The sequence below is a fragment of the Arachis hypogaea genome, chromosome 1 (assembly GCF_003086295.3).
Source record: "Arachis hypogaea cultivar Tifrunner chromosome 1, arahy.Tifrunner.gnm2.J5K5, whole genome shotgun sequence".
NCBI lineage: Eukaryota > Viridiplantae > Streptophyta > Magnoliopsida > Fabales > Fabaceae > Arachis > Arachis hypogaea.
Genome location: NC_092036.1, coordinates 21,138,450 through 21,164,184, shown reverse-complemented (window position 1 = coordinate 21,164,184; position 25,735 = coordinate 21,138,450). Strand labels below are relative to the sequence as shown.

The following is a 25,735-nucleotide window of genomic DNA, read 5'->3' as shown; positions in this document are numbered from 1 at the left end:
AACAACCCAATTGCAATGAATTAATAATAATAACTCAAATCAACAATAAAAGAACATCAATCATCAATTTGCATTAAAAAAGATCCAAATCCAACATGAGCATTCATGAACATAAAAGAGGCATAAAAGAGAAATTAACACTACAAACTATGAGAACAAAGGCATAAGAACAAGAAATCATAAAGAAAACTAGATGAGAACAAGAATCAAACCCTAGATCTAGGATGCAAAATAGCCTAAGAACCCTAATTCTAGAGAGAAGAGGGAGCTTCTCTCTCTAGAAACTAACCTACATGATGCCAATCCTACAACTAAGTGCTCCTCCCTTTGTCCAATCTTGAATTCTGCATGAAATAGCCTCAAGAATGAGTTGGATTTGGGCCTGGGCAACTCAGAAATTGCCCCCAGCGTTTTCACTTTAATGAGGTCACGTGCGAGCAGTGACATGTACGCGTGGGTCACGCGTACGCATCGCTTGGCATTTTACTATCCACGCGTACATGTCATGTCACGCGTACGTGTCGCAATGCGACTTCACATTCACGCGTGTGCGCCTGTCACACGTGCGCGTCGGTGAATGCACTCAAATCCTTGTTTTTCTATGAGTTCTCCACTTTGCATGCTTTTCTCTTCACTCCTTTGATCCATTCCTAGCCTTTTCAACCTGAATCACTAACAAACACATCAAGGCATCTAGTGGAATCAAAGGTGAATTAAAACTAGCAAATTAAGGGCCTAAAAAGCATGTTTTTACACTTGAGCACAAATTAAGGGAGAATTACAAAATCATGCTATTTCATTGAATAAATGTGGGAAAAGTTGATAAAATGTCCCAAATTAAGCACAAGATAAACCACAAAATTGGAGTTTATCACTTGCCTATCGTAACAAGAGAGAGAATTCTCAATATCAACTTACCTATTCATGAGTGGGACAAAGCCACCATCCTCACCACATCAATCTAAATTTCATTTCAATCAAATATAATTTTAATCATAACCAAGAAAATCGAATTAATAATACAGAATTGAAGCAAAGGGAATCCTCAACCTTCTATCTAACTTCTCGATGTGACAAGAGAGGGGATCCTCAACCTCAAGCTTGTCCACCATAACAAATGAGAGAATCTTCAACTTCAATTTATCTATCACAGTAAAAGAGAGAATCCTCGATCTCAAATTACCCAGTTACTTTAATAGCAATATACATTCAGTTCACAACATGCCAATAATCACTTTTCTTCAAATAATTTTTCTTTAAAACCAAAACTATTTTTTATAACATTTTCCGAAATCTTCAAAACAACGTCACTCTAAACCCGTTCTCTTTCATAAAACTCATATTTACTCAATCAAAATCACCCAAACCAACTTCAAATCCATTTCCAGTTTAAATCTCTTTTCAAAAGATTGAAAAAATATTTTAAATTGACTAAATACTTTTCAAAATATAATCCTCTAATTAAAAGCAGTATTCTGAAAATCGGACCAGACCGGCCAGTTTGACCGGGTTAACCGGAAACCGGTCTGGCCGATCCGATTGAGCTACAAAACCACCCTGCAAAAAATCGGTTAAAAAACCGGCCAAACCAGTGGTTAACCGATAAACTGGACCAATTTTTTAAAGAGCCGGTTCTCTCCTCAAGACAAATGCGGTGTCGTTTTAGTCCCTTTTATATATAAGAAAGGAAAATGGGAGAGACAATGCTCCCCTTCCCTCTTCATGCAAAATCCCTAATACCTCATTTGAGTAACCTGGCCCTATTAGAGATTTAGAGGAGCACCTAGCCACGCCCCCACCATCAGCCCCTGGCGTCAGCGCGGTTGTTGCCATCCTCCTCTTCTCCTCTCAAAGGTTTATTCTTCTCCTCACGTCGCCTTGTTCTCCTCGTGTCGCCATGTTCTCCTCGCATCGCTCTGTTTTCTCGCCCTGTTCTCCTCGCCTGTCTCTGCTGGCAGCCCTATTTTTCTCGCCGTCGCGAGCATGTCTACTTGGTTGTCTTCTCTTCGCAAGTCACCTCCATTTCACTGCTTGGTCATCATCTCCGATAAGCACTCAATTACTCCTCCTTGAGTTGCATTTTTTTCTTGTTAATTTTTTAGATTGTTGTTGTATATATTATGATTTCTGAGTTAATTAAATGGATTGAGTTAATTGTATGGACATTGGATTCTGAATCAATTTTATGGATATTGAAATTTCAAATTCTCTTCTCAGATCTTTATTGTTTCAAGTTGGTTAATTAGATTTCTTAGCCCCTTTTGATTTTTGAATCTTTTGACTACTTAGCAATTTGGTCTTTGTTTATTTAATTTTTTCAATGATTTCTTGAAATTGTAAGATTGATTTTTTTTCTGAGTTGTTGATTCTGGGTTATGGAGCAATGTTTCAATCATTGTTTATGCTGTTGTTATAGTTTTATTATTATTTTTATGAAATTGGAATAACTGGTGTGGTATTATATGCATTTTGATTTTTGTTAGTTATAAATGTTGATTTTTAAAATTGTTTTTGAATTTTTAATGGATAATTTATTATATAAAATTATAAAAGATTGAATTTTATCAATTTAAAAAGTATTAAATTTAAATATTTAAAAGTATATATTAAATTTTTAATAATTTTATTTTATATTTAGTTAAACCGGTTGAACTCCAGTTGAATTCCGGTTGAACCTCTAAACCATTGAACCAGTTACTCCATCGGTTCATTGATCGGTTCGATTTTCACAACCTTGATTAAAAGTAATAAAATGAAACTCATTCTCAAGTTTACTAACTTTTCAAAGACTCAAAAATTATCTCCCTTTACCAATCAAATTTAAATACTTTAAATTTACTAAAACTTCTCAAGATGTGGCTCTTTAATCAAACCCAAAACATAATTCTTTTTGTAATAAAACGAACTCAAAACGTAATTCTTTTCATAATAAATCAAACTCAAAACATAATTCTTTAATCAAAATCAAAGAAAAATAATTTCATTTTTATTATTTACTTTCGTGCAGGCTTATAAAAATATCAACAACACCTCTCTTAAAACTCGAAGTTTACCACCCTTTAAGGGTTCCAACCAAACAAAACTAAACATCTCTCAACGATTCAAATCATTTCCAATATAAACCGCTTCAATAAACCATTATCACAATCATTTAGCCGTAATTATCAAAATACGTTCAAACACTCTATAATCATTCTATCATAACCTAGAAACTAATTTCAAGAAAACAACGAACAACTCAACAAACTAAATCAACAAATCAGAATAACCAACCTTCTCAATAATTTCACCTTGGCAGAATTCCACCTAGAAGTACCACAATGACTACATGTTTATTGGATGTTGTTTGGGTCTTCATCCTCGAATAACATACAATTATTGGGGCAAGCATCTATCTTAACATAGTCAAGACTTAGTTTTCGAATTAGTTTCTTTACCTGATCAAAAGTCGTAGGCAAATGCACATAACTAAAAGCATCCCTCACCAACTCAAGTATCACGGTAATTATAATGACCTTGTCACTTAATTCACACAAGACTTTAATATGATACAATTTGACTATGAATTCTAGCTTTGTTAAGTCTCTTCCTTCCTGTTGCTTTTGATTGCCTTCCTTGAGAAACTTATCAAAATCTCTACGATTTTCTCTTGGCTCATCGTTTACAAAATTTTTTGTGCCTGAATCCTCACTGCTCTCCTGATCCATATGTATCCCGAAAGCATCATTATGTTATTTAGAGGATGTTCAGTTGCTAATGTCTCGCGCATGACATGTGCACTTGTTGAGAATTCGGTTACTTCTTTCTCACTATGAAAGTTTCATACAACATAATTCTTGGGGATTGGTTTATAAAGTAAATGATCTCTAACATCTTTTCGAACATGCTATTTGCGAAACCCATAACTTGGACACGGACATATTAACTTACTATTCTCAATTGCTCTATGTTAAAATGCAAAATCTATGAAGATTTCTAAACCAATTATATATTCATCTGAGTTTCGTGGCTTAACAATCTAAGATTTATCCATTGTTGTTAGTTAAACTTCAAGTAAAAAAAAAAGTTACTAGACATGTGTACTACTAAAAAATATATATGAAACTTTTAATATGATAAACTACAAAGCTATAATATAATCAATTATTATTATTATTATTATTATTATTATTATTATTATTATTATTATTATTATTAGCCAATAATACAATGACATAATGCAGTTCTGCAATAATACAATGATGTATACACACAACTATTATTACTTAAAGGTTTGAATTTTAAAAAAATGTAATTAAGATTAAAAGCCACCACCATTTTAAGTGAGATTTGGGAATTTAGATTATAAGATAGATGCCATGGTGACTTGGTGAGTTATCATAATGAATAACCAATGCAAACATCTATAGAGATCCACACCAAATATACATAGCACGAGCCTGCATGGATCGGTTAACTTTGTCGGTCATTATATGATTCATAAATATAAATGGTACAACTGTAAACAAAAACAAAATAGCATTCCCTTGTCCTCCGCTTTGATTGTCCTCCGCTTTGATTATGGATGAGCATCTTGTAATTTTTTGAAATAGGGAAAGAAATTGAAGAGAATTACCTGAAAATTGGCAATTAACAATACCAGGCTTCATCAAATTGGCGAGAGGCAATTCCAAAAACAGAATAAACCCAAGCAAATGCCTAATAAAACCTAAAGTTAAATTCATGAGTGAGTTTAATTGTAAAATAAAAATAAAAAAATAAAAAAATTGATAAAGAGGGAATAACTCTTCTATTTTTATCAAAATTAATAAAACCATAAGAAGGAATTGATGACTTCTACCAAAAAAATTTGGAGGGTAAGGAGGAATTTAATTTTGACAGTAGACAGAACTATGAAAAAAACTTTTAATTATAAATTTTTCAAGTGATACTATTTGAATGTGTTAAATAAATTTTTGTTTTTAACACTTCGTCAATTTACCATTAATTTAAAAATCACTGTAAAGAATAATCTAGTCTCAACTAGTAACGATATTGAATTTGCATAATTTAAAAGACCGCATAACATCATTATTAATTTATAGAAGACTCATTCAGAATCTAAATCCACGTTAATAAAAAAAAGTAATAAGTGTTTTCATCTATCTAAAGAATAAAGACTTACTTTTAAAGATTTAATTTTTATCTGGTAGTTGTTGCAGTTCTTTTTGATTGAGAATCATTATGATTGAGAATCATTTAAAAAAGATATCCAAAAAATTAAAATTATAATTTAGAGGCTGAAATTATGACCATTTTGTTTTTCAATGAAATATATTCCATTCGAAAATAAATTAATATAGCATAATTTTAATATTTTTTTTTGAAAATAAACATTCATCTAAAAAGCCTATGTTACATATATAGTATAAAATACTCATTGATTTTAAGCATGTTCTATAAGTCAAATTTAAAAAATCAGAACAGAGAATAAAAATATAAAATGCAGATCAACCAATCAAAACAAAGTAATTAATAATCACTCTTAACACAAAAAAAATCTACTAACTATCGGCATAAAACAAAACAGCTTCAATGATCAATTATCATGTCTTCCCTATCTTGTTTTCAAGACTCCTTATCAACGCAAATGAAAAATAATAAAAAAATACAGAACAAGAGAGATATCAGTAAAAAAATTTCAACAGAACTGAGAAGGCGATACAAAAAAAATTTATTTTTAATGAAGAAGAAATATCAGCAAATTAATAGAGAAGAAAAAGAAAAAGAAGTACCAACGACAGTTCAAAAGAGAAATTAGAGTGAGAAAAAGCAGCGTTGAAGAAGAAGTTTGGGAGCGAACAGATCTAAAAATGCATTGTACCACAGCAACTACGGTAGCATCGACAGCAGAAACTGTGGTGGCAAAGGCAGTAAAAACTGCAATGGCAACAGTGGTAGCAACGACAGTATAAAAAAAATAGATCTAAAAACGCGTTGATAGAATAAGTGACTCGATCCAGAAGCTCTCTACTGCAACGGATACTATAACAACCTCAGTTTTTAAAATTAAATTTTATGCTTTGAATTTAAAAAAAATAAAATTTAATTATGACTTATTCTATTATTTTAAATTATCTATCAGAAACTATATTGATAGTTACGGTCTAAATTGATTATTATTATTATTATTATTATTTAATTTTACTCTATTATTATTATTATTATTATTATTATTATTATTATTATTATTATTATTATTATTATTATTTATTTTCCTTTTGGCCGAAGCCAAAGAAACAAAGGGAAAGAAAATCTAAGTGTGGTTAGTATGTATATGCATGAATATATATATATCATAAGGACACATGCCACTTTTATTTATTTAACCTATGACACTTGGCTAATATTCATTTAATTATCATCATCACTTGGCCGAAGCTTGTAAGGGGCAAAAGAAAGAAAATTGGAGACGTGGCCTAATACTTATGTATACATGTATAATCATGACACCTAATGAGCTTTAATATCACAAATTTTCACTCATTTCCATTAGCCATAATCAGTTTAATTCCTTTCAATCACCACCGAACATAAACCTAAAGGAAAGAAAAGAAAGAAGGCCGTGGGAGAGAGAATGAGAAACCATGGAATCTTAATCTTTATGAGTTTGATTATTTGCGATCCGTAATTCCAATAAAAAATCTAATCCGATAAAAGTGTTTCTATCTTCCTCCTCTATACGTTGGCGTCACTTTTGTTCGATGGAGGCTGATGGTGACGTAGCTCTCTTTTCCCTTGAGTTCGACCAACTGGAGTTCTAGGAGACACAAATAATTTCTGACGCTTTCCTTTTCAGCAGCGGTCAAAAGTTTCTCCAGAACTTTTGTGGATTTTGATTCCATACGGAGGTAGGAGATTTATTTTTAAAGATAAACGTTTTTAATTTAGAATGCCTACAAAATTAATTGAATAATTGCAAATATATATATATATATATATATATATATATATATATATATATATACTAATAATAGTAACGTTATTGAGTATGGATTATTGCTGTGAATGTGACTGTTTTCTGATTATTAAGAATTTCGCTGATTTGAGAATTGTTGAGAAAAAGGCCGGTGAATTATTGAGGAGTAAGGAACCCGTAAGGGTGGTTTAGACTGAATTTTAGAGAAAATGCCGCCGAAATTTTATAAAATCTGAAGTTTTATTTGAAAAGTTATTTTAAAAGATTTGGTTTTGGAAAATTAAATTATTTAAAATATATTTAGTTAAGAAAAGATTTACTCTATTTTAAAGTTTGATTTATTAAGAAAAATATAATGTTTTAAACCCAATCTTTTAAGGAAAGATTTTGTTTTAAGTAAAGATTTGAGCTCGGTTTATTAAGAAAAGGAATCTCTGCCACAGGAGAGCAGAGAACAAAAATTTAAAGAATATATTAATTAATGAAGTGTCTGCCAGAGGAGAGCAGATGTGACATTGTTTGGGCCTTAGTGCCAAATGTAAAGTGGGGACGTCCACACACTGAGAACTATTTTCCAAATGTACGCTTATTGATTTGGAAAGTCACACTGATGCGGCCTAGCCGTACGACTTATAAGCACACTGATGCATCTGGAAAGCCATATCTGGGATTTGTACCCGGATAAGGTCGGGAGCGGGTAGGCAACCGACACATGAGCTCATGGCCTGCGTTAGGGATAGACATGCATCATGTTTGCACATTCGCATTTGATTGCGCTTGCTTGTCTTATTACTTTGTGATTGTATTGTTTGTCTTGTTGTGACTTGCTTGTACATTGAATTGAATCGCTTTCTTGTACTACTTGTTTGTGAGTGTATTAAAGTGATTACGAGTTGACATTTGACTGAGGATTAATATGTGGCTGAGAGACATAAAATATGACTAGTTTTATATTTAAAATTTGTTTTGAGTATAGAAATTTAAAGGAAAGTAATTATTTATCTAAAGTAGAAATAAAAGTATTTCCAAAGGGTTAACCAAATAGTTTTACTAAGTAAGTTAATTATTTGCATTAAATTCATTACTTTTTACGGCATTCCCATTCTCTACTGAGAACGTGTGGTTTGTTCTCACCCCAAATCTTCCACCCTTTCAGAGACACAGGTTCGGAGATTCGTTGTTTTTATAGAGTTCCCTCGCCCTTATTACTTTAAGTTTTATTTTATCCAGAGGGATATGTATTGTATTTGAGTTTTATGTTGAATTCATTTGTATAGCATTTATTATTATTAATAATTGTGTGATTTGAATTACTACAAATAATTTCCTGGTATTTTCTTATAAACTGAAACGCGATATCGACCTAAAGGCTCAATATTAAATAGCAACTTTTAGCACGTCATGATCGTACCAAAAGTAAGGAGTTACTGATACCGCAGAGGTAACGACACCGATGACGAAAACAACAGTGAGAACGGCGGCAAAAATGACGATAAAAAACTCAGGGTTTCATAACCATTCTCTCTCAGCTAACTCAGTCTCTTATTTTGGAAAAAAGAGAAAATGAGACTTTGTTCCAAAATTTTGAATTATAATTAATTATGAGTAGAAGTTTTTTAAATTGTCATAAATAAAATGTATTGTGGAGGTTTTTAAATTTTTTTACTAAATTACTGTTTTAAATAAATATTAATCTTATAATATTACTCTAAAAGTTACTCATGAAATGAGAGTTGCTTCACACTTATAAAAACTATTATATCAGACTTTTAATTTTAGACAATATAAGACTAATAAATTTATCCTTTAAAATTTACATATTTTATTTTTTAATAACTCGTTGAATTCATTGACAAAAATAGAATTTGCACAGTGCAAACCACATACATAAACATTTCCAATAATTCAGAGTGATGACAAGAACAACTATAGATTTTTAATACTACTTAAGTACTTAATCATACCTCTACTTTTTATACGATCATACTGTGTGCAATATACAAAGATCATGCGCCAGGTTCCAAATTTAATTTATATACACTTTTCTTTTAAATTCTTACTTGCATTGTTTCATAAAGTTTATTTTATCCATAATATTATCTTTGTATGTTTTCAAAATAATAATAATAATAATAATAATAATAATAATATACATACATGTTACTGAATTTATACAATTCAGTTTTTACAAGTGTACCAGATCACAAGCACTAAGAAAGTAAGAAAAAGATTGTCGTTCCCTCAAACACTAATTCAAGTACCACTTCAAAAAGTCTATCACTATTTATGCTACTTAGATTAATTATTGGAAAGTAACAAAATGTCTAAAATCAACGACTTTAAACATAAGAAACAATGTATCAAAATAATTTAAGCAGGTGTTAGAATTTAATTTCACCTCATCTTTTCCACTCTCAAATATCTGTTCTCCCCTATTTTTTGCAATGTAATATAATTATGTTCGAATTGCTTTAAAGTTTAAACTATAATCGCAACTTGATGACTCAAGTGTAAGGACCCTCGCGCTCCTAATTAGGTTGACTGGGTTGATGGCTTATCTCCAATTAGCCACAATTAGAAAATTGTTTATTATAAATAGATTTATAGATAGATTTAGTTTTTATATAGATGAACTTTTAGTTACCAACAAAATTATTGACAAATTTTGTCTCTCTATAAAAATTTTGTCGAAAATTACTTACCGACGAATTTTTTTCGTCAATAATTTACCGACAGATGTTTTTCCGTTACCGACAGAATTTTTCTCGATAATAATCCCCTTTTTTGCTAAAAAACCGTCAGATTTTTCGACAGATTTTTTGTCGGTAATTTACCGACAGATTTTTTCTCGGTAATCGTCACTTCAATTTTGCTTAACTCGTCCGATTTTTTGATAGATTTTTCGTCAATAATTAGCGTTAGATTTTTCGACAGATTTTTAGTTGGTAATTGGAGCCTAGAAAAGCATTTTCAACTTTGAATACAGACAAAAAATCTGTTTGTAAATCCGTTAGTAAGATAAAACAACATTTTTTTTAGATTTTTTCATTGTAAAATAAACTTGATATCATACAAAATAAATATAAATTTAAACAAGTTTATCGTATTATCAAACTAAAAAAAAGTACTATAAACAAACAAGTCAATATAATTCAAAATATAAACAAAGTATATTAATACATCAACTAATAATAATAAGTAATAATCATATATCAACAAAGTGTATTGATATATCAACTATAATTCAAAATATGAACTCAGTGTATTGTTCAACTATACTAAATTTATCAGCTATAGTCCTAATGTCATCTTCATCCCATCATCATCATAGTCCTCATCAATTCTTATTTAGTTAAGTAGGTGGTGCTGCTCTATCATCATCATAGTTCTCATCAACTAAACAAGCTTGTCAGTGTTACTTGATTCTGTTCTTTCTTTGATTGGTGCATAATGCCTCAGCCATTCCCCAACATAAACCTGAACATGAAATAGATTAAGGTGACATTAGGAGAATATTAGGAGCAATCCAAAATCATCCACAACAAATATCAGTGTTAGTACTAGTAATCAGAGATTATAAAAACCGTAGAAGAAACTAATTCATATACTAATGGGATACTAACAACTAGGCCAATTTGATTCTTACCCTCAATCATGGTTGTGCTATATTTTAAATATCTCAATGTCTAAGAAAACCATAACTAGAGAAATGAGTTAATAAAGAAAGTAAACAACCTGTTGAGGCTTCATAATCATCGTATCAAGATCATCCAAAAGACTCTCGTCAATGCGTTAAGTAACCAGCCATTCGAGGGATAGCAAATAAAATAGTGAAGTACTCAAGTGGAAACCCATGGCCCTGATCACATAAAGGCATTAGCTAAAGCCTAATAACATATATTAGGAGGGATAACCTTATCTTATGCTCCCTAGAAAGAAAAACCTAGTGTAATAATAGCTTTACCTATAAATTAGTCTAGAGTAGAAGTTAACATTTGGATATAGCTTTCTTCTGATGAAAAAATTCATCAGATAGTGCAACCTTAGAGAGAAGTTAACATTTGGATATAGCTTTCTTCTGATGAAAAAATTCATCAGATAGTGCAACCTTTGCAAGACCTGAAAAATTCAGAAAAATCCAGAAAAATCTTATTACGAGCTAGTTTCCAGAAAAATCTTATTACGAGCTAGTTTCAACTTATTATTTATTAAAGATTTTATTTTCAGAAATTATTTTAATAAAAATAATTAAATTAAGTTTTAATAATTAAAATAAGAATTTTAATTAATTTTATAATTATTGAATAATTTTTTATATTTAGATTATAAAATTTAGTAGTTATAAAAGAATAAAAATTTTATATAATTTAATTTAAATAATTGAATAATTGAAATTTAATACTTTAAATTTTATAAATAAAAATATTGATTATATTATCTCTAATTTTAAATTAGAATACTTGATTAAAAATCAATTAGCGAATTGATAACTAAATAATACTTTTAAAGTAATTTTAAGAGATTATATTAGATTTTAAATTTATACAATATACCCTAATTTTATTGAAATTACTATAATCTATTAATCTTAAATCCTCAAATTGGAACTCACTAACCCTAACCTAACCTTAACTTCACTACCCCCCACCCACACACCTCATCGGCACTCACCCTAGCCGCCTTTCGCCCGTTCGAGGAAAAAAAAGAGAAATAAAGAAAGAAAGAAAAGGGAAAAAGAAAGGGAAAAGTGAATAGGGAAAAGAAAGGAAAAAAAGGGGGAAGCTAGGAGCAGAGAGCAAGAGAGGAGAAAGGGAGAAGAGAGAGATCGGAGGGGAAAGGGAGGCCCTGTCAGCTTGCCGTCGTCGCACCGTTGCGTCTGCCACTGTTCCATTGAGAGGAGAGGGCTCGCGAGAGAGGGAAACCGTCTGCGTTCACATCGCCATTCCTCACCATTTCTGCCACCATCGAAGCTGCGATCCCTCGCCATCAAGAACCGCGTCTGGTTAAGGTCGTCATCGTCGTCGCACTTACCAGAACCGAGGCAGAGGGCAGCACCGAGAGGAAGAGAGGTCACCATCCTTGTCATGTGTGCTTGCTGAGAGGAAGCCCATGGTCACCATCGCGCCTTGCGCTGCCAGCTTCGTCCGCCGCCGTTGTTGAGTTCGTTGTCGTGCTTCGTCTCCGTCGCTGCTATGGTCGCCGGTGAGTTGCATGGTATCATTAAGGTTTGATGATGAAGATTCATAGATATCAAGGTTTGGAATTTGGTGAACATTGGTTTAGTGGTTGGATTTCATAGGTTGCTGTTGCGGGAGTCACTACCGGAGGAGGAGGAGAAGGCTGTATCACCGTGATTCTGGCCCCCAGAAACAGTTCTGTGGCCACTAGAACCATTGCCAAAGCTTTTGCAGTTTGGTTCAGTCATTACTCCTTTGTTACGGTAAGAGTTTACATTTCAGAACCTTTGAAAAGCAGTATTCTATTGAGTTTGGTTAGGGATTCTAAGATTTTGGTAACGTAGAGTCGAGTTCTAGCTATTGCGAGTCACGATTGAAGTTGCTGCTGCTGCGGGCTAGGAGGAAAAAGAGTTTTATCGCGTAGTTAAGTCGTGATCGAGGTAAGGGTGCTTTTCTTAAACTTATTTTACTTTAAAGAGTGGTTACAAGTCGATAATTATATGAAAAGTATATTTTTGTGATTTGGTACATATTATGGACTGAATTGAGTTGCTCTGGATTATTGTAATTGTTTGTCTGGTGAAATTATTGACTGTTTGAAAAGGTTGTATATTTTGAGTTATTGGTTTTGTTAAATTGGCGGTTGCCGGATTAGTTTTCTTGAGATTTGGAAATGTTTTGTTATTGAATATGAGTTAACTTTTAAAAAGATTTAATATAGGAATTTAGCTTAATTTTGGAAATGATTTGATTTTAGAAAGGGTTTAATATCCATCGTCGTACCCATCGCCGGTATCTGTTGTAGTCGTCGTTGGAAGGAAGAAGTCTTTGTCCCCGCAGCGAGCCCTTGTCCTAGAGCCCTTTCTCTCTCTACCCGAGGCCTAGTCATTTCTTTCTCGCCGTCAATACCAATCCTCTCGCTGCGGGTAAGGACCACTGGTTCCCCCTGTGTGGTTGCTGATTTGCTTATTGAAAGTAAAACCATTAATGAGCTTATAGTTGACATGCAAGCTTTTTTGATCTTGTTAGCCGAGTTAATTTGTTAATGGGGAGTAGGATTTATTAATGGAAAATTCTGAGTTGCGGTTTAATGGTATATTTGAAGGCGTTTTTAATTGAGTTAATGGGGGAGTAGGATAGGTTTGCTGGGCAAATGTTGTTGCCATTCATTGTTGGTGAGAATTGCTTAATCCTAAATTTTGTTGCCAATTATGGTTGCCTGTTAATGACATGCATGTATATCTCTATTTATGTAGAAATAATTTCTATTAAGTTATCTATTAAAATATTTGAAAAGAAAACAAACAAAAAAACTGAAAAAAGTTGAAAAATAATTGATCATATAGTTAATTAAGTTTTTTTCCATATAAATAGAAGGGTACAGGGACATCTTCCCTTATCAATAACTCTTAAGTTTATCCTATTTACAGGGAAAGGACTTTATATCTCTTAATTACCATTTTCCCTTATCTTCACTTATTAGGTGTTCAGAAACAAATGGATCTAAATTCAATTTCTTCAATCTTTTTAGATTTGGTTTTAATTTGTCTGTTATGCATTACATTTATCATATTATATCTGCTTTATTTACTATTATTCATTATACTCATCATTGATGGTCATGCGTAAGAAGAAGAGGCATTTGGGCGTGTTATTGTCAGAAGATAGAGAGCACAGATGATGACATGCATAAAATTAGAATAAATATGCCATTTTACTCAATTATGCTCTCTATTCTTTCTGCATTCGAATGAATATGGCATTTTACCCAATTGTGCACTCTATTCTTCTGCCATTACCCTTAATTTTAGTCTCTAGTCTCAAATTATAAATTAATTATTATCAATATGTCATAAAAGTAAGAGTTTAATAAATATTAACTGGTTCCTATTTTCAACTCGGTGTATATAGATCTATTAATGCAATTTATGATTTTAACATTTGCCACTTCATTAATATAAATAATTGTTAATATATTAGAAAATTCTGCATAAATTATCTCTTATCTTTACTTGTAGAAGTTCACAAGCAAATTGATCAAATTCATTTGGTTCATTCTCCTTAAATTTGGTTAAACTTTGTGTGTTATGCATTCTATTCATCATACTATATTCATCATATTGTATCTGCTTTATTTACTGTTATGCTTTATACTCATCATTAATTATCATGCATGAGGAGAGGAGGCATTTAGGAGTGCTGTTCACAGAAGATAGAAAGTATAGATGATAACATGCATATAATTAGAATGAATGTGGCATTTTACTTGATTCTGCTCTCTATTCTTCTGCTGCACCCTTAACTTCAATCTCTGTTCTCATACTATAAATTAATTATTATCAATATGCCATAAAAGTAAGAGTTTAATATATATGTAAGAGTTTAATATATATTAACTGGTTTTTACTTTCGACTTGGTGTATATTAATCTATATTAATAACTATATATTAATTATTATTTGTATCTTTTGATCCGAATACAATCAAGAAAGATGCTTAGGATAGGTCGTTACAAGAAGAAATCCCGGTTAGACACAGCATGTCAGCAGCCTCAAGAGGGATCTGCTGTGGCTACAACTCCCCATCAAGTGGATTGCCTAATTCCCCATCCAGTGGCAGTGGTGCCCTCGCAGCCTCATCTTTACGCCCCTTTTGTCTGCCCCGTAGCAAACCACCGCTTGCTCCACATACTTCCACGAATGATGTTCAAAACTCGAAACTGAACGACGAAGGCTTAGACCCAGAGGTAGATGAGATAGATTCTTTTGAGCAACACGTTGACAACCGGTTTGCTGCAACAGAGGCTCAAAAGCACAAGCGACGCAAGACCATTGAATTTTGGGATGTTAAAACAATTGGTATACAAGAATTTATTTCATAAATTATTTCCATGCTCTATTTTTCTATGATTTTATCACAGCTTGGCCAGAATGGTTACTCACGCAGACTATGATTTACAAAATTCGATGGCACAATGAAACAAGTCAAATTGAGTGTGAAGGAAGATATGAAGTCACCTAATGGTAGAAAGATCGTACTCAGGTTCAATGAGATCCTGCAACCAGTTGAAGCGGAAGCTGGTATACTGAGCGGTGTTCTCGGATTGCTAGGATCTAACTACAACAAATTTTTAATCTACGAGAAAGACCGGAGAAAGGTTCGCTTCAAGGATAAGATCTATAATAAATGTGTAAAGGTAAAAACTCATGTTTGTATAGAATTCGATAATCTTAATTTGACACATACTAACAACTTAATTTTACTGTTGTAGGAAATGTTCCATTTTGATGAAGATAGTGGAGGAAAGATCAAGCGTACAATTTTAAAAATGCTAGGGAGGGCTTGGAAGGAAACGAGGAACAGGTTGTACCATAGTTATTATGACTCACAACTGACTCTTAAACAAAATATTGAAGGCCACCTATCGAAATTACTGTGGATCATTGGAGATGGTACCTTGATTATCGCAACAATGAAGAGACAAAGGTAATATATTCTTATTTCATAACAGAAAAATTCTATTTATGTTACATACATTAAGCTAGTCAGAAATAGTGTCTAGTAACTCTTACTTTTGATGGCATGACAGGAGAAGTGTAGGAAAAATGCTGAGAATTGATCAAAGCAGCTATACACTCACACTGGCGGATCGAAAAGGTTGGCAAGGTTCGGAGAAGAAGAGGTAATTTATTTTTGACTCTGTTTTTGAACCATCTCTTCGTCTACACATTCACTTTTTAAACTATATTGTTACAGTCGGAACGACAAAGGAGGAGAGTTGGTAGAGAAAAGTTGTGGACCTTAACGCGCAAAGAACCTAATGGCTCCTATATCCATGATGCAGCTCGGGTTATTGGTATAAGTAATGTGTTGATAATTGCTAAGTTTTTTCTCATAGGTTTTATTTTTTAAAATTGTATTAGAAGTCTATGCAGTTAGCAACTAGCTAATAAATGTTTATGTTTGCTTATCTATGTGTGTAGGAAACAATTATAGGTATTGAACAACATGATGAATCCTCTAGACTGTTGTCTCAGAATGATTCGCTTGCTCAAGCTCTCGAAAAGGAGCACTCGGGTAGAGTGTGTGGCATGGGTTTAGGACCAACTTCTAGTCAAGTCTTCAGTATAAATTCCCATCAGCCAAGTAATGGAGCTCAAAGGAAAGAGACCCAAAGGGTGCTACTTGAACTACAAGCAGAGTTGGCGGCCGAGAAATTGAAAAGGAAGGCCGCGGAGGATGAAGTAGCAGCTGGAAAGATAAAGATATAGGCAGTGGAGAGTGTCATGAAATGTCTAATTCAAGGGCAAGGTCGGAAGTTGCCACCAGACGCCGCCGCATGGATGAATTCATTTGAGGGACAGATTGAAAAGTAGATCTTATAATTGTGGAAGTTTTTTTTAAATATGCACTTTTTTGTGTTGACTATGCAACTCTTAGTAAGAAATACACTTTATTGATATTTGGATAATTATATGAATTTTATTAATAGTTTCGCTAATGTCGTTTACCCATCAATTTATTTTTTCAGATATAAAATAATTTAAATTTGTAATATTAAGTGTAAAATCTGAGAGATTAGTAAATAATTAGTGAATAAATTAATTATTAATCAAAAAAATTATAAATGTGATTTTTATAGTTTAATATGATAGAGAAAATTAAAACAAGAATTTTGACGCTAATTTTAAAAGATTTGACTCAAGATTGGGCCAAACGGATTGAATTGGGTCCATATTAGGCCTAAGGTCCAACCCAAGATTAATAAAATGAAAGAGCTTCAGCTCTTTCTTCCATAAATAATACACACACACTGGAAACTTAGAGGGAGAAGAGAGGAAGAACATACAAATCCTTGGCTAGATTTCAACTTCATATAACTTTTGATCTGGAGCTTCGATCACCGCACCGTTTGCGGCCACGCGATCGTAGCAACGAGCTCTACAAATCCCAGTAGTTAATTTGGTAAGGAATCCATTTTTCAATTTCTATTTTCTCTTCCCCTAATTTTGAAATTCAATATGTAATTATGTTAAATTTTGTGTAATTTCGGTGTTTAGGATTGAATTAGCTTTGTGGACTTGCCGGACCTTGTCCAAATTTTGCGTTGGTAAGGTGTGGAACGTTTAATCCTTTTCAAGTTATTTAATTAGTGAATCCTATAGTAATTTTAGTATTATTTGGTGAAATTAGTTTGGATTGTGTACTTTGGAAACAAATTAGTGGTGTTGGAGACTTGGTATTGGACTCTAGGGAGCCGAAGACCCGTTTGGTGAGACTTTAGAAATTTGAGTATCGTGGAACGGTAACAAATTGTGAAGTTTTGGGTTTTACGAGGAATCGACCAAGGTATGATTTTAGTTTCTCGTATATAACATGTACGGTATCATGAAAACTTAGGCTAGATGACTATAGGATAAGTTGAATTGTATTTGGAGCATGTTTGATGATTTTAGTTGTCAATGTATGTTAAAATGATGAGGTATGATTAGATTGATGATTTATTGATGTGAACGTGGTGGTGGGTGTTGGTAAAATAGATTGATGAATGATGAATTTGATGTTAATGGATGAGGATTATGAATGTGAACATATGAATGTTGATAAATTCATAATTGTGTTGTATATTTGAGAACTCGTGGAATGAAGTGATTTAAAATTGAGGCATGGTTGATTGTGATTGAATATGGAGCTGTGTTGGGTGTATTTAGAGTCATTTTTAAATGCAGAACTTTGGTTTTGATAAAGGAAAATTGGTGAAATAGAGGCTTAGGAATCTTTGGTGAAAACTGTTTTTTTTTTTTGCCGAACTTCGGTGAGTCATAACTTGGTTTCTGGACTCTCAAATTGTTTCAAACTTGTTTTATATGAAAATTGGGTCCGTGAAGTTTATGCCGTTCGAAGAAAAGATGAAAAATATTTTGAAACCAGAAAGTTATGCGCATCGGAAGTTTAGAGTGCAAAGTTGAAAATTCTGCAACATTCAGCATTTCTAATGTTCTGCATAACTTGCGTACGCGACCACTACCCGTGACGCAACCAACCTATTTGGGTTGGACATCTCGCGTACGTGAGCAGAGTGCTTGCATACGCGAGCATGGAAAATTTCATGCCCACGCGTACACGTGACATTTCAGTAATGTACTCCTACGCGTACGCGTGGCTCAGGCATACGCGTGACCCCAGTTTTCAGCAAAGTAGATTTTTATGTTTTAAAGCTTAATTTTGGACCTCTAAACCTTTATTTTACACCCTATGACCCTAGAACTGAGTTGTAAGGATAGTTAAGAGGATTTGAGCTAGGAAGGTGAGGCAACTTGGAAGTGAAGAATGGTTTAGAGTAATTGAATTGAGATGTTAATGATGAGATTGAGGATGATTGTGTGCAGACAGAATGGTCGAGATGTGTTCGTGGCCAAAACAATCGAGATGTGTGTGTGGCCGAAACGGTCGAGATGTGTGTGTGGCCGGAATAGTCGAGAGGGCAAGGTTTGGGTACGATCCCGCTTGCTTGTTAACTTGAAAATATATTCGGATGGCAAGTTGAGGACGGAAGTTCCCTCTCTTGTCGTGATGTGGATGTGGAGAAGGTGGAAAGACACTCTCCTTCATATTGTTTTTCCCACATTCTTCTCTGGTTGTAAGGTGGAAAGGCACGCTTATTTGATGTGAAAAGGCACTCTCCCTCGTATATCCTCTAGGAGAAGTTGGAAAGGCACGCTCCTTCAATGTGAAAAGGAACTCTCCTTCGTTTATGATCCTCCTGGAGATGCACAACCTAAAGACAAATGTCTGGGTTAGCTACCAGATGTGTCGGGTCCTGGCGATTCAACCGACACGTGAGCTCACGGCCATGCAACATGTTTGATAGTAGGACAGGCATGCATCATGTTGCATTTGTTTGCTTTGTTTGGGTATGCATAATTGTTTTGGTTTGCCTATCTGATAAATTCTGTTTAACTGACAATTGTGATACTTGCTGTATTTGTTCTTTAAATGTGTTTGCCTTGTATTTGCTTGTGTTTGTGATTGTCTTTCTGTTTTGAGTACTTTGGTGGTGGATAGGTAATAACATTGATTTGTTTTGAAATGGGCCGGAGGCCAGGTTGAGTTTATTTGGGCCGGAGGCCAAACTGGTTTGATTTGGGCCATAGGCCGTGACTGGTTGGGTCAGTGCAGTGGTAAGGGTTAGAGTTAAATGAGATAGGAAGTAAACTGCAGCGTTAGAGATATATTGTTATTTGGGTACCTTAGAGAATTTTACTAAATTTATGTTTCAGTTTATTCTTTTAAGTTTTATAATCTGAGTGTCGGTGTTATAGGATTGCCTATGGCTTTCCCGGGACCTTATTTATTATATGTGTGGCACCTTAACCATTCTGAGAACCCCCAGTTCTCATCCCATACAATATTGTTATTTTTCAGATGCAGGTTGAGAAACACCACTCTGTATTCTGGAGTCTCTGATGAAGTGAAGAACTCTTGGGACTCTGGAGCGTATTTTTGTTTATATTTATATATGTATATGGATTCTCCACCTTGTATTTTATGTTTGTCCCTCTTAGAGGTTGACTCAGAGAAACAGGTTGTCAGTTTTCTGCTTTGGGTCATTTTGGAATTCTTTTATATATATGTATATATATACTTATATGCTCTGGCCTGTTTATCTTCGCGAACCGAGTTGGAAGCTTTGATAAATATATCTTTATCGTTTTACTCTTATCCTACCCAGTTTATGTTTATCGTCCCCGTGAGCATTACAACTTTTGTTTTAAACTTTTTTTTACAGGCTTCTAGTTAAAATTCCTTTCAACTATTATTATATATATTTTTTATTTTTAAAGATCGTAATACCTTGCCACTTCAGTTTTATGACTTAAGCGTAAGACTCTGTGTGTTAGGATGTTACATTAAGAAAAATTCCAAGAATAACAAAGAAAAAAAAAATAATACCTAGTACATTCAAATTAAAAAAAAAAAGCGTTAATTAATTGCCAGTGTACAATACAATATTTTTGCGGCCATTTAGCCAGAAAATAACGGCGATTGCAAAATAGCCAAAAAAAAAACAGAATACCAGATTGCGGAAACCGCCGCCAAATACATTTGAAAAAAAATGGCCCTTAATTAGCAATGGTTTCAAACTGTTGGTAAATTTGCGCCAAAATCAATGTTGGTCAAATAACGACGGTTTTAAACCGCCTCTAAATCTGGCGCTGCTATTTTTTATTTTACGGCGGTTGTGCCAGCGGCTCATTAGAACTGCGGCAAAATCAAACACCACCCCTAATAGGCAGCACTTATGTACCCGCTAAAATTTTGTTTCGAAACGATTTAAAACCGCCGCAAATCCCTGAACTGCCGCAAATCACTATTTTTATTGTAGTGCTAGTACTCTATTTATAAAAAGCGAAAGTCGTAAGATTAATCTCTAAGTTGTGTCTATCATCTCTTTCAAATAAAATCTTTCTTCTATTCTTATTTTTTAAAAAAATTTATTATACTTTTCCAAATATTTTGGACTTGAATTTTGAATTTCCACGAATCTTCTTAAAAACCTTTCTTATCTTAAATCTTCACGAAAGATTAAGCAAAATAATTTATCCAAATTTTTCATTATTCGAAATTAATTAAATTGCATATAAAATTATCTAACTTAATTGAGAATAGATATCAATTTAAATTTCAACTCTAAATTAAATTATATCTTCTCACTCTTTTTTATATGAATCGTCTATATTTTTAAATAATTATTATATTATTAGGAAATATTATCTATTAATTAGGACATATTTTATGATGAATTGTGCAGTATAATGTAAGTTATAGAAATTCAATAGGATGGAAGGACACAAAATTAAATGGTGAGAAATGCACTTGTTAACAAACAGAATAACCTTAAATATTTCATCTTCTAAAATTGTGAGAATAACATCGTTATCAATTATACAGACACTATTATTATTGGAAAAAGTCTAAAAAGTTATTATAATATAAGTCAATTAAATTAATTTTTTTATTTTTTATTTTAAAATTCAAAAAATTAAAGTAGTAGAGAGTTGTTTTTTTTAAATTTATAAATGACCTATTTTTTAGTTAATTAATTAGAGTTAGCTTCACCTTAATTGATTTCTTAGTGAAACCGTTACCGTTTAACGAAATTTCATTCTTATTGTGCATAATAATAAAAACACAACCTATATAGCTATATTGGTTAGATGAAAAAATTATCATAAATAATAAATAATGATATTTTATTCTTATTCTTTACAATATCATTCTACACATAATCTCTTGTTGCATTATATATTTACATAAATTTATGAAGAAAAAGACATTGTAAAAATAGAAGTAATAATATATATTCCTAAAATAATAATCTCAAGAGTAGGTGGTCCTAAAAGTAATTCACTTACCACCGTACCATATTAGAGTATTATTTACCATATGAAAATGTAGGAGTGTTCATAGATCGGATTGTATCAGTAGATTTGTAATAAATATTTGTATTTAATTTGAAAATTGCATATACAATTTAATCTGCACATTGATCGAATCGGATAGGATCTGATTTGCACTCTTTACGAATTGGATCGTGGATATTTGTTCTACATTCGCATATCTGATCTGCGGTTCCTTAGATTCGCATAACAATAAAAATAAATAAATATATACATATATATGTTCGGTATTATATTTACTTGTTTGTATGTTTTAGTTAGTAATTATTATTCATATATTGTATTATTTTATTTTGTTATTTAGAAAAAAATTAATTAAAAATATTTTAAGAATAAATAAGTTTAAAAATATGAAAGAAATATTGAATTTTTTACATGAAAATATAATTAAAAAAGTTTAATTATACAAATATATCTGATATCCGATCTGATTTAATTCACACATTTACAAATTAGATCGGATCGAATCTAACACTAAAAAACACGAATATCATATCCGATTCGATTTGATTCGCGTAGACCCCTATAAAAATGTGTTCCACACACACTAACCGAAACTAAGAAGAGTAATAAAGAAAAGAAAATGTGTTCCACGCCGCCCAATCTTGAGTGAGTGATGAGTTCGTATTATATCTCCTTATACGTAGAATATTCTTGCATGCATTAAACGACTTTAATCAATAATGATAATGAATCCCCTTTAAATAAAGAATTTAGTTAAAAATTTAATTATAGGATTAATAAATTTATTATTAATAAAAAATTAATATTTTTATTTATAATAATATTATAAAAATATAAATTTTTTAAAATTATATTAAATTTGTCTTGATATTATAAATTATAATACACAAAATTTATAAAATCAAATTACTTTTATAAAAAAATAAAAAAACAAAAATTTTTATCAGCTAAAAAAAATCAGAATTTCTGTAGATAAAAAAAATCAAATAATAAATTTTTTAATTATTGTTTTCACGTAAAAGAGTTTAATTTTTTACTAATAATTAATTTTAATATTTATTATCTAAAACTTAAAAAGTTTAATGTATATATTTTTATATTTGATTAGGTATTAAACTAAATCTACTACACAAATAAAATAATTCATTTTTATACTTGTTATTTTAAAAGATATTTTTTTCTCTATATATAAAAATATAATTAGATATTAGTATATGAAAATTTATATTGATAGTTATAAAATTAACTCAAAATTAATTTTTTTCAAACAATTGAATCTTGATTTTAATTATTAATTACAACATCGGTATTCTCTCTAAATTATATGTAATAAATATTTGAAAAAAATGAAATTATATATATTAAAAAGATAAGTAGTGATAAAAATTTAAAACTAAATAAAAAAATTAAAAAAATATATAATAATAATAATAATAATAATAATAATAATAATAATAATAATAATAATATTTTTTTGTGAATAGTATTATAGAATTATTTTTTAATTATAAATTTAATGTAGTCCTTATAATTTTATAAATTTATTTGAATTTATATTATTTTATGTAGAACAAAAAGATAAAGAGAAATAGAGAATGAAAGATAAAAAAGAGAGAAAAATAAGAAGAAGAAGAAGAGAGGGAGTTTTTTAATTTTAATAAAAAAAATTTATTTTAATTATAATAAAAGGATATCTCGTGACATTTTTTGATTCGTCAAATTAATAATATAAAATATAAATAATAAGTTACATATAGAAGGGAAACAGTTGAGAGAAATAGAAAAAGGGAGAGAGATAAATAAGAGAATGGGGGCAAAGAAAATTTATTAATTTTGGAGAAAAGTATTTCATCCCAATTTTAATGAAAGAGTGTTATGTGACATATTTTAGTTATTAAATTAGTAATATAATATAGTTATATTTTAATTTCAATTTTAATATTTTAGTTTTAATTTTAATTTTAGTTTTAATTACAATTACATAATGTTGAGTTAAGAAATTAACTAACATGATTAATGATGACAGACATTACTTTATTGGGCTAATTATCCAATTAGTTTTGATAATTTTGTTTGAAGTGTTGCAGCCCAATATGGAACAAAATGAATCTGCTGATGGGCTGTATAAACAAAGGAAAACCAAAAGAAATCAATGCAAAAATTTAGTTGGGTCAATTGGATCAAAGCCAACCTAAGCCCAATGAAATTCTCTCATGCCAATCCCTCAAAAGTGCTTCCAACAAAACCAACGTTTTTTTTTTCATTTTCGGTCAGAACTCAAAGAAGAGAGAGAGAGAGTACTTCGTTCCTAAGTCTATCATCAAAGAAGAAAGAAAGAGAAGGGTTAAGCAAAAAGGTTGAGGTCTAATCACCCAAATCAAACCATATCAAGCTAAGTCGGAGGCTAAAGGTGATTCATTTCCTTTTACATGCATCTTACTTTCTTCCCTCCTTCTTCAACTCTCTGCTACTTCATTTTGAGATATATGAAAAAAGTGATTTCTGAGACACACTGTTGTGAATCAAAGGCCAAGATTATTTCTTGGGGGTCAAGTAATATTTCAAAAGTTCAGATGTGGGATTACCATTGAAAATATTTTTTCTTTGCTGCTTTGGAGACTCGGTCAAGAAAAAGGGATCTGTTCCAAAATTTCTAATTGGGGATTAATGGAAGATAGTGAACGGCTAAGTTGGTAGCTCACAGTTCGAAGAGTTGACTTGGAAGAGAGGATCTCAGCTGTAAAATAGTGAACGGCTAAGTTGGTAGCTCACAGTTCGAGGAGTTGACTTGGAAGAGAGGATCTTAGCTGTAAAATACAGTCTAACCGTAATTAATTAAATAATAAGTTAAATAGGAGTGAATATGGTTCGAAAAGTTATCAATCGAAATTTGATAATTTAAATGTGATATTTGGATTCAGTGAATTTTTCTGAGTCAGAAAACATAGTTTTCTGCGTAAAAATGCGCACTGAAATTTTGACCAGCAGTACCGACTGAGATCTGTCTGGTATTGTAGTTGAGAAAATTGATTATAAGTAAATAAGGTTAAGAAATGAGGAATTATAATTAGGGAAGGTAGAAATATTTAAAGTGCGATTTTGAGCGCTAATCTTAAAGGTTTTGGCCCAAAATTGGGCCAACGGACAAAAATAAGTGAACCGGGCCTAAGTGGGCCCAAGACCCAACATATATAAACATTAGTTATAAATATTTCAACTCATTTTACCCTAAAAATAAGAAGAGGGGCGCTGATTTGGGAAGAGAGAAGAGAAGAGAGAAAACCTAACTCTCTTTGATCTTCAAATCACCATAACTTTCTCTGCGAAGCTCCGATTGGTGAGCCGTTTATGGCCACGCCTCGCTCTTCTCATTCTCTACAATTCTATCTAACTTTTGTGGTAAGTAATTCCATTTCCTCTGCCTAGTTTTCATTTTCCTCTTTAAATTTAAATTTGATTTGGATTTTGAGGAAACCTTGTGATTTTGGTTATTTAGGAGTGCTCTAGTATGAGCCATGGGTGATATTCATCACAAATTTCAGTGGGTTAAGGTAAGAAACACTCCAACCCTTGTGATTTATCAATTTCATGAACCCTAGGTTAATGTATATATGTGAAATTGGTTATGTTATTGTGTTTGGTGATTTTGGTGCACAATTGGGAGATTAGTGTTGCTTGAGGAGCTTTGGTGAGGCTTGGAGCTAAGGTTGGTGGAGACTTCCAAAGAAGAGGCTCAATTGGTTTGACTACAAGAGGTACGATTTAAGTTTTATTTAAGTACCGTGTGGTGTGATGAGAATTCCTAGGCTAAATAATCATAGGATTAAGTTTGGATTGTGTGTATGGTTGGTGCTAATGTGCATAATTGATATGTAGTGTGAATTAATGATTGGGTTGAGAATTGTGTGAAATTGTGTGTTTGGTATGTTGAGAATATGATGAATTAGATAATAAGTATTTGTTTGTGGATTCTGCAATTAAATTGTGAACTTGGGCCGGAGACCCTGAATTTTAGGCCGGAGACCGGAAAGAGGTAAGGAAGGTAAGTTGATCTGTGCATTGTGTGATGACACAAGTGATTGGATTAATTTTAGATAATGAATATATGAATAATTGGGTTGGTTATTGAATAATAAGGTTTGAGGAGTTGAATTGTGGAATTCGGTAATTTTGGG

General features: G+C 31.9%; 1 protein-coding gene and 1 long non-coding RNA gene across 20 annotated transcripts; both read left to right on the top strand.

The window, feature by feature from the left end:
- The first annotated feature begins 6,506 nt into the window (after positions 1 to 6,506).
- On the top strand, positions 6,507 to 8,291 carry LOC140183931 (uncharacterized). The gene is made up of 2 exons (XR_011880505.1): positions 6,507 to 6,890; positions 8,115 to 8,291. It is a non-coding gene; the product is annotated as an uncharacterized lncRNA (long non-coding RNA).
- A 3,277-nt stretch (positions 8,292 to 11,568) lies between these two features.
- LOC112800399 (uncharacterized) lies at positions 11,569 to 16,636 on the top strand. 19 transcript variants are annotated; one of them, XM_072196412.1, is made up of 10 exons: positions 11,578 to 12,160; positions 12,258 to 12,398; positions 12,480 to 12,575; positions 12,941 to 13,061; positions 14,624 to 14,993; positions 15,082 to 15,331; positions 15,407 to 15,621; positions 15,725 to 15,817; positions 15,892 to 15,991; positions 16,119 to 16,636. In XM_072196412.1, the coding sequence occupies exons 6-9, from the start codon at positions 15,110 to 15,112 to the stop codon at positions 15,938 to 15,940; spliced, it is 579 nt and encodes a 192-aa protein (XP_072052513.1). In that variant the 5' UTR covers positions 11,578 to 12,160; positions 12,258 to 12,398; positions 12,480 to 12,575; positions 12,941 to 13,061; positions 14,624 to 14,993; positions 15,082 to 15,109; the 3' UTR covers positions 15,941 to 15,991; positions 16,119 to 16,636. The 19 variants fall into 19 exon arrangements, with proteins under 19 accessions (XP_029153783.1, XP_072052515.1, XP_072052513.1 ...); XM_072196421.1 differs by having other exon boundaries at positions 15,892 to 15,997; XM_072196411.1 differs by having other exon boundaries at positions 12,893 to 13,061.
- Positions 16,637 to 25,735: the final 9,099 nt, after the last annotated feature.

Excerpts from the sequence above, each read along its gene's own strand:
- LOC112800399 (XM_029297950.1), top strand. The coding sequence starts at position 15,110 with ATGAAACAAGTCAAATTGAGTGTGAAGGAAGATATGAAGTCACCTAAT. Across the intron at positions 15,622-15,724 it reads GCAACAATGAAGAGACAAAG|GAGAAGTGTAGGAAAAATGC; the intron begins GTAATATATTCT and ends ATGGCATGACAG. Across the intron at positions 15,818-15,891 it reads CAAGGTTCGGAGAAGAAGAG|TCGGAACGACAAAGGAGGAG; the intron begins GTAATTTATTTT and ends ATATTGTTACAG.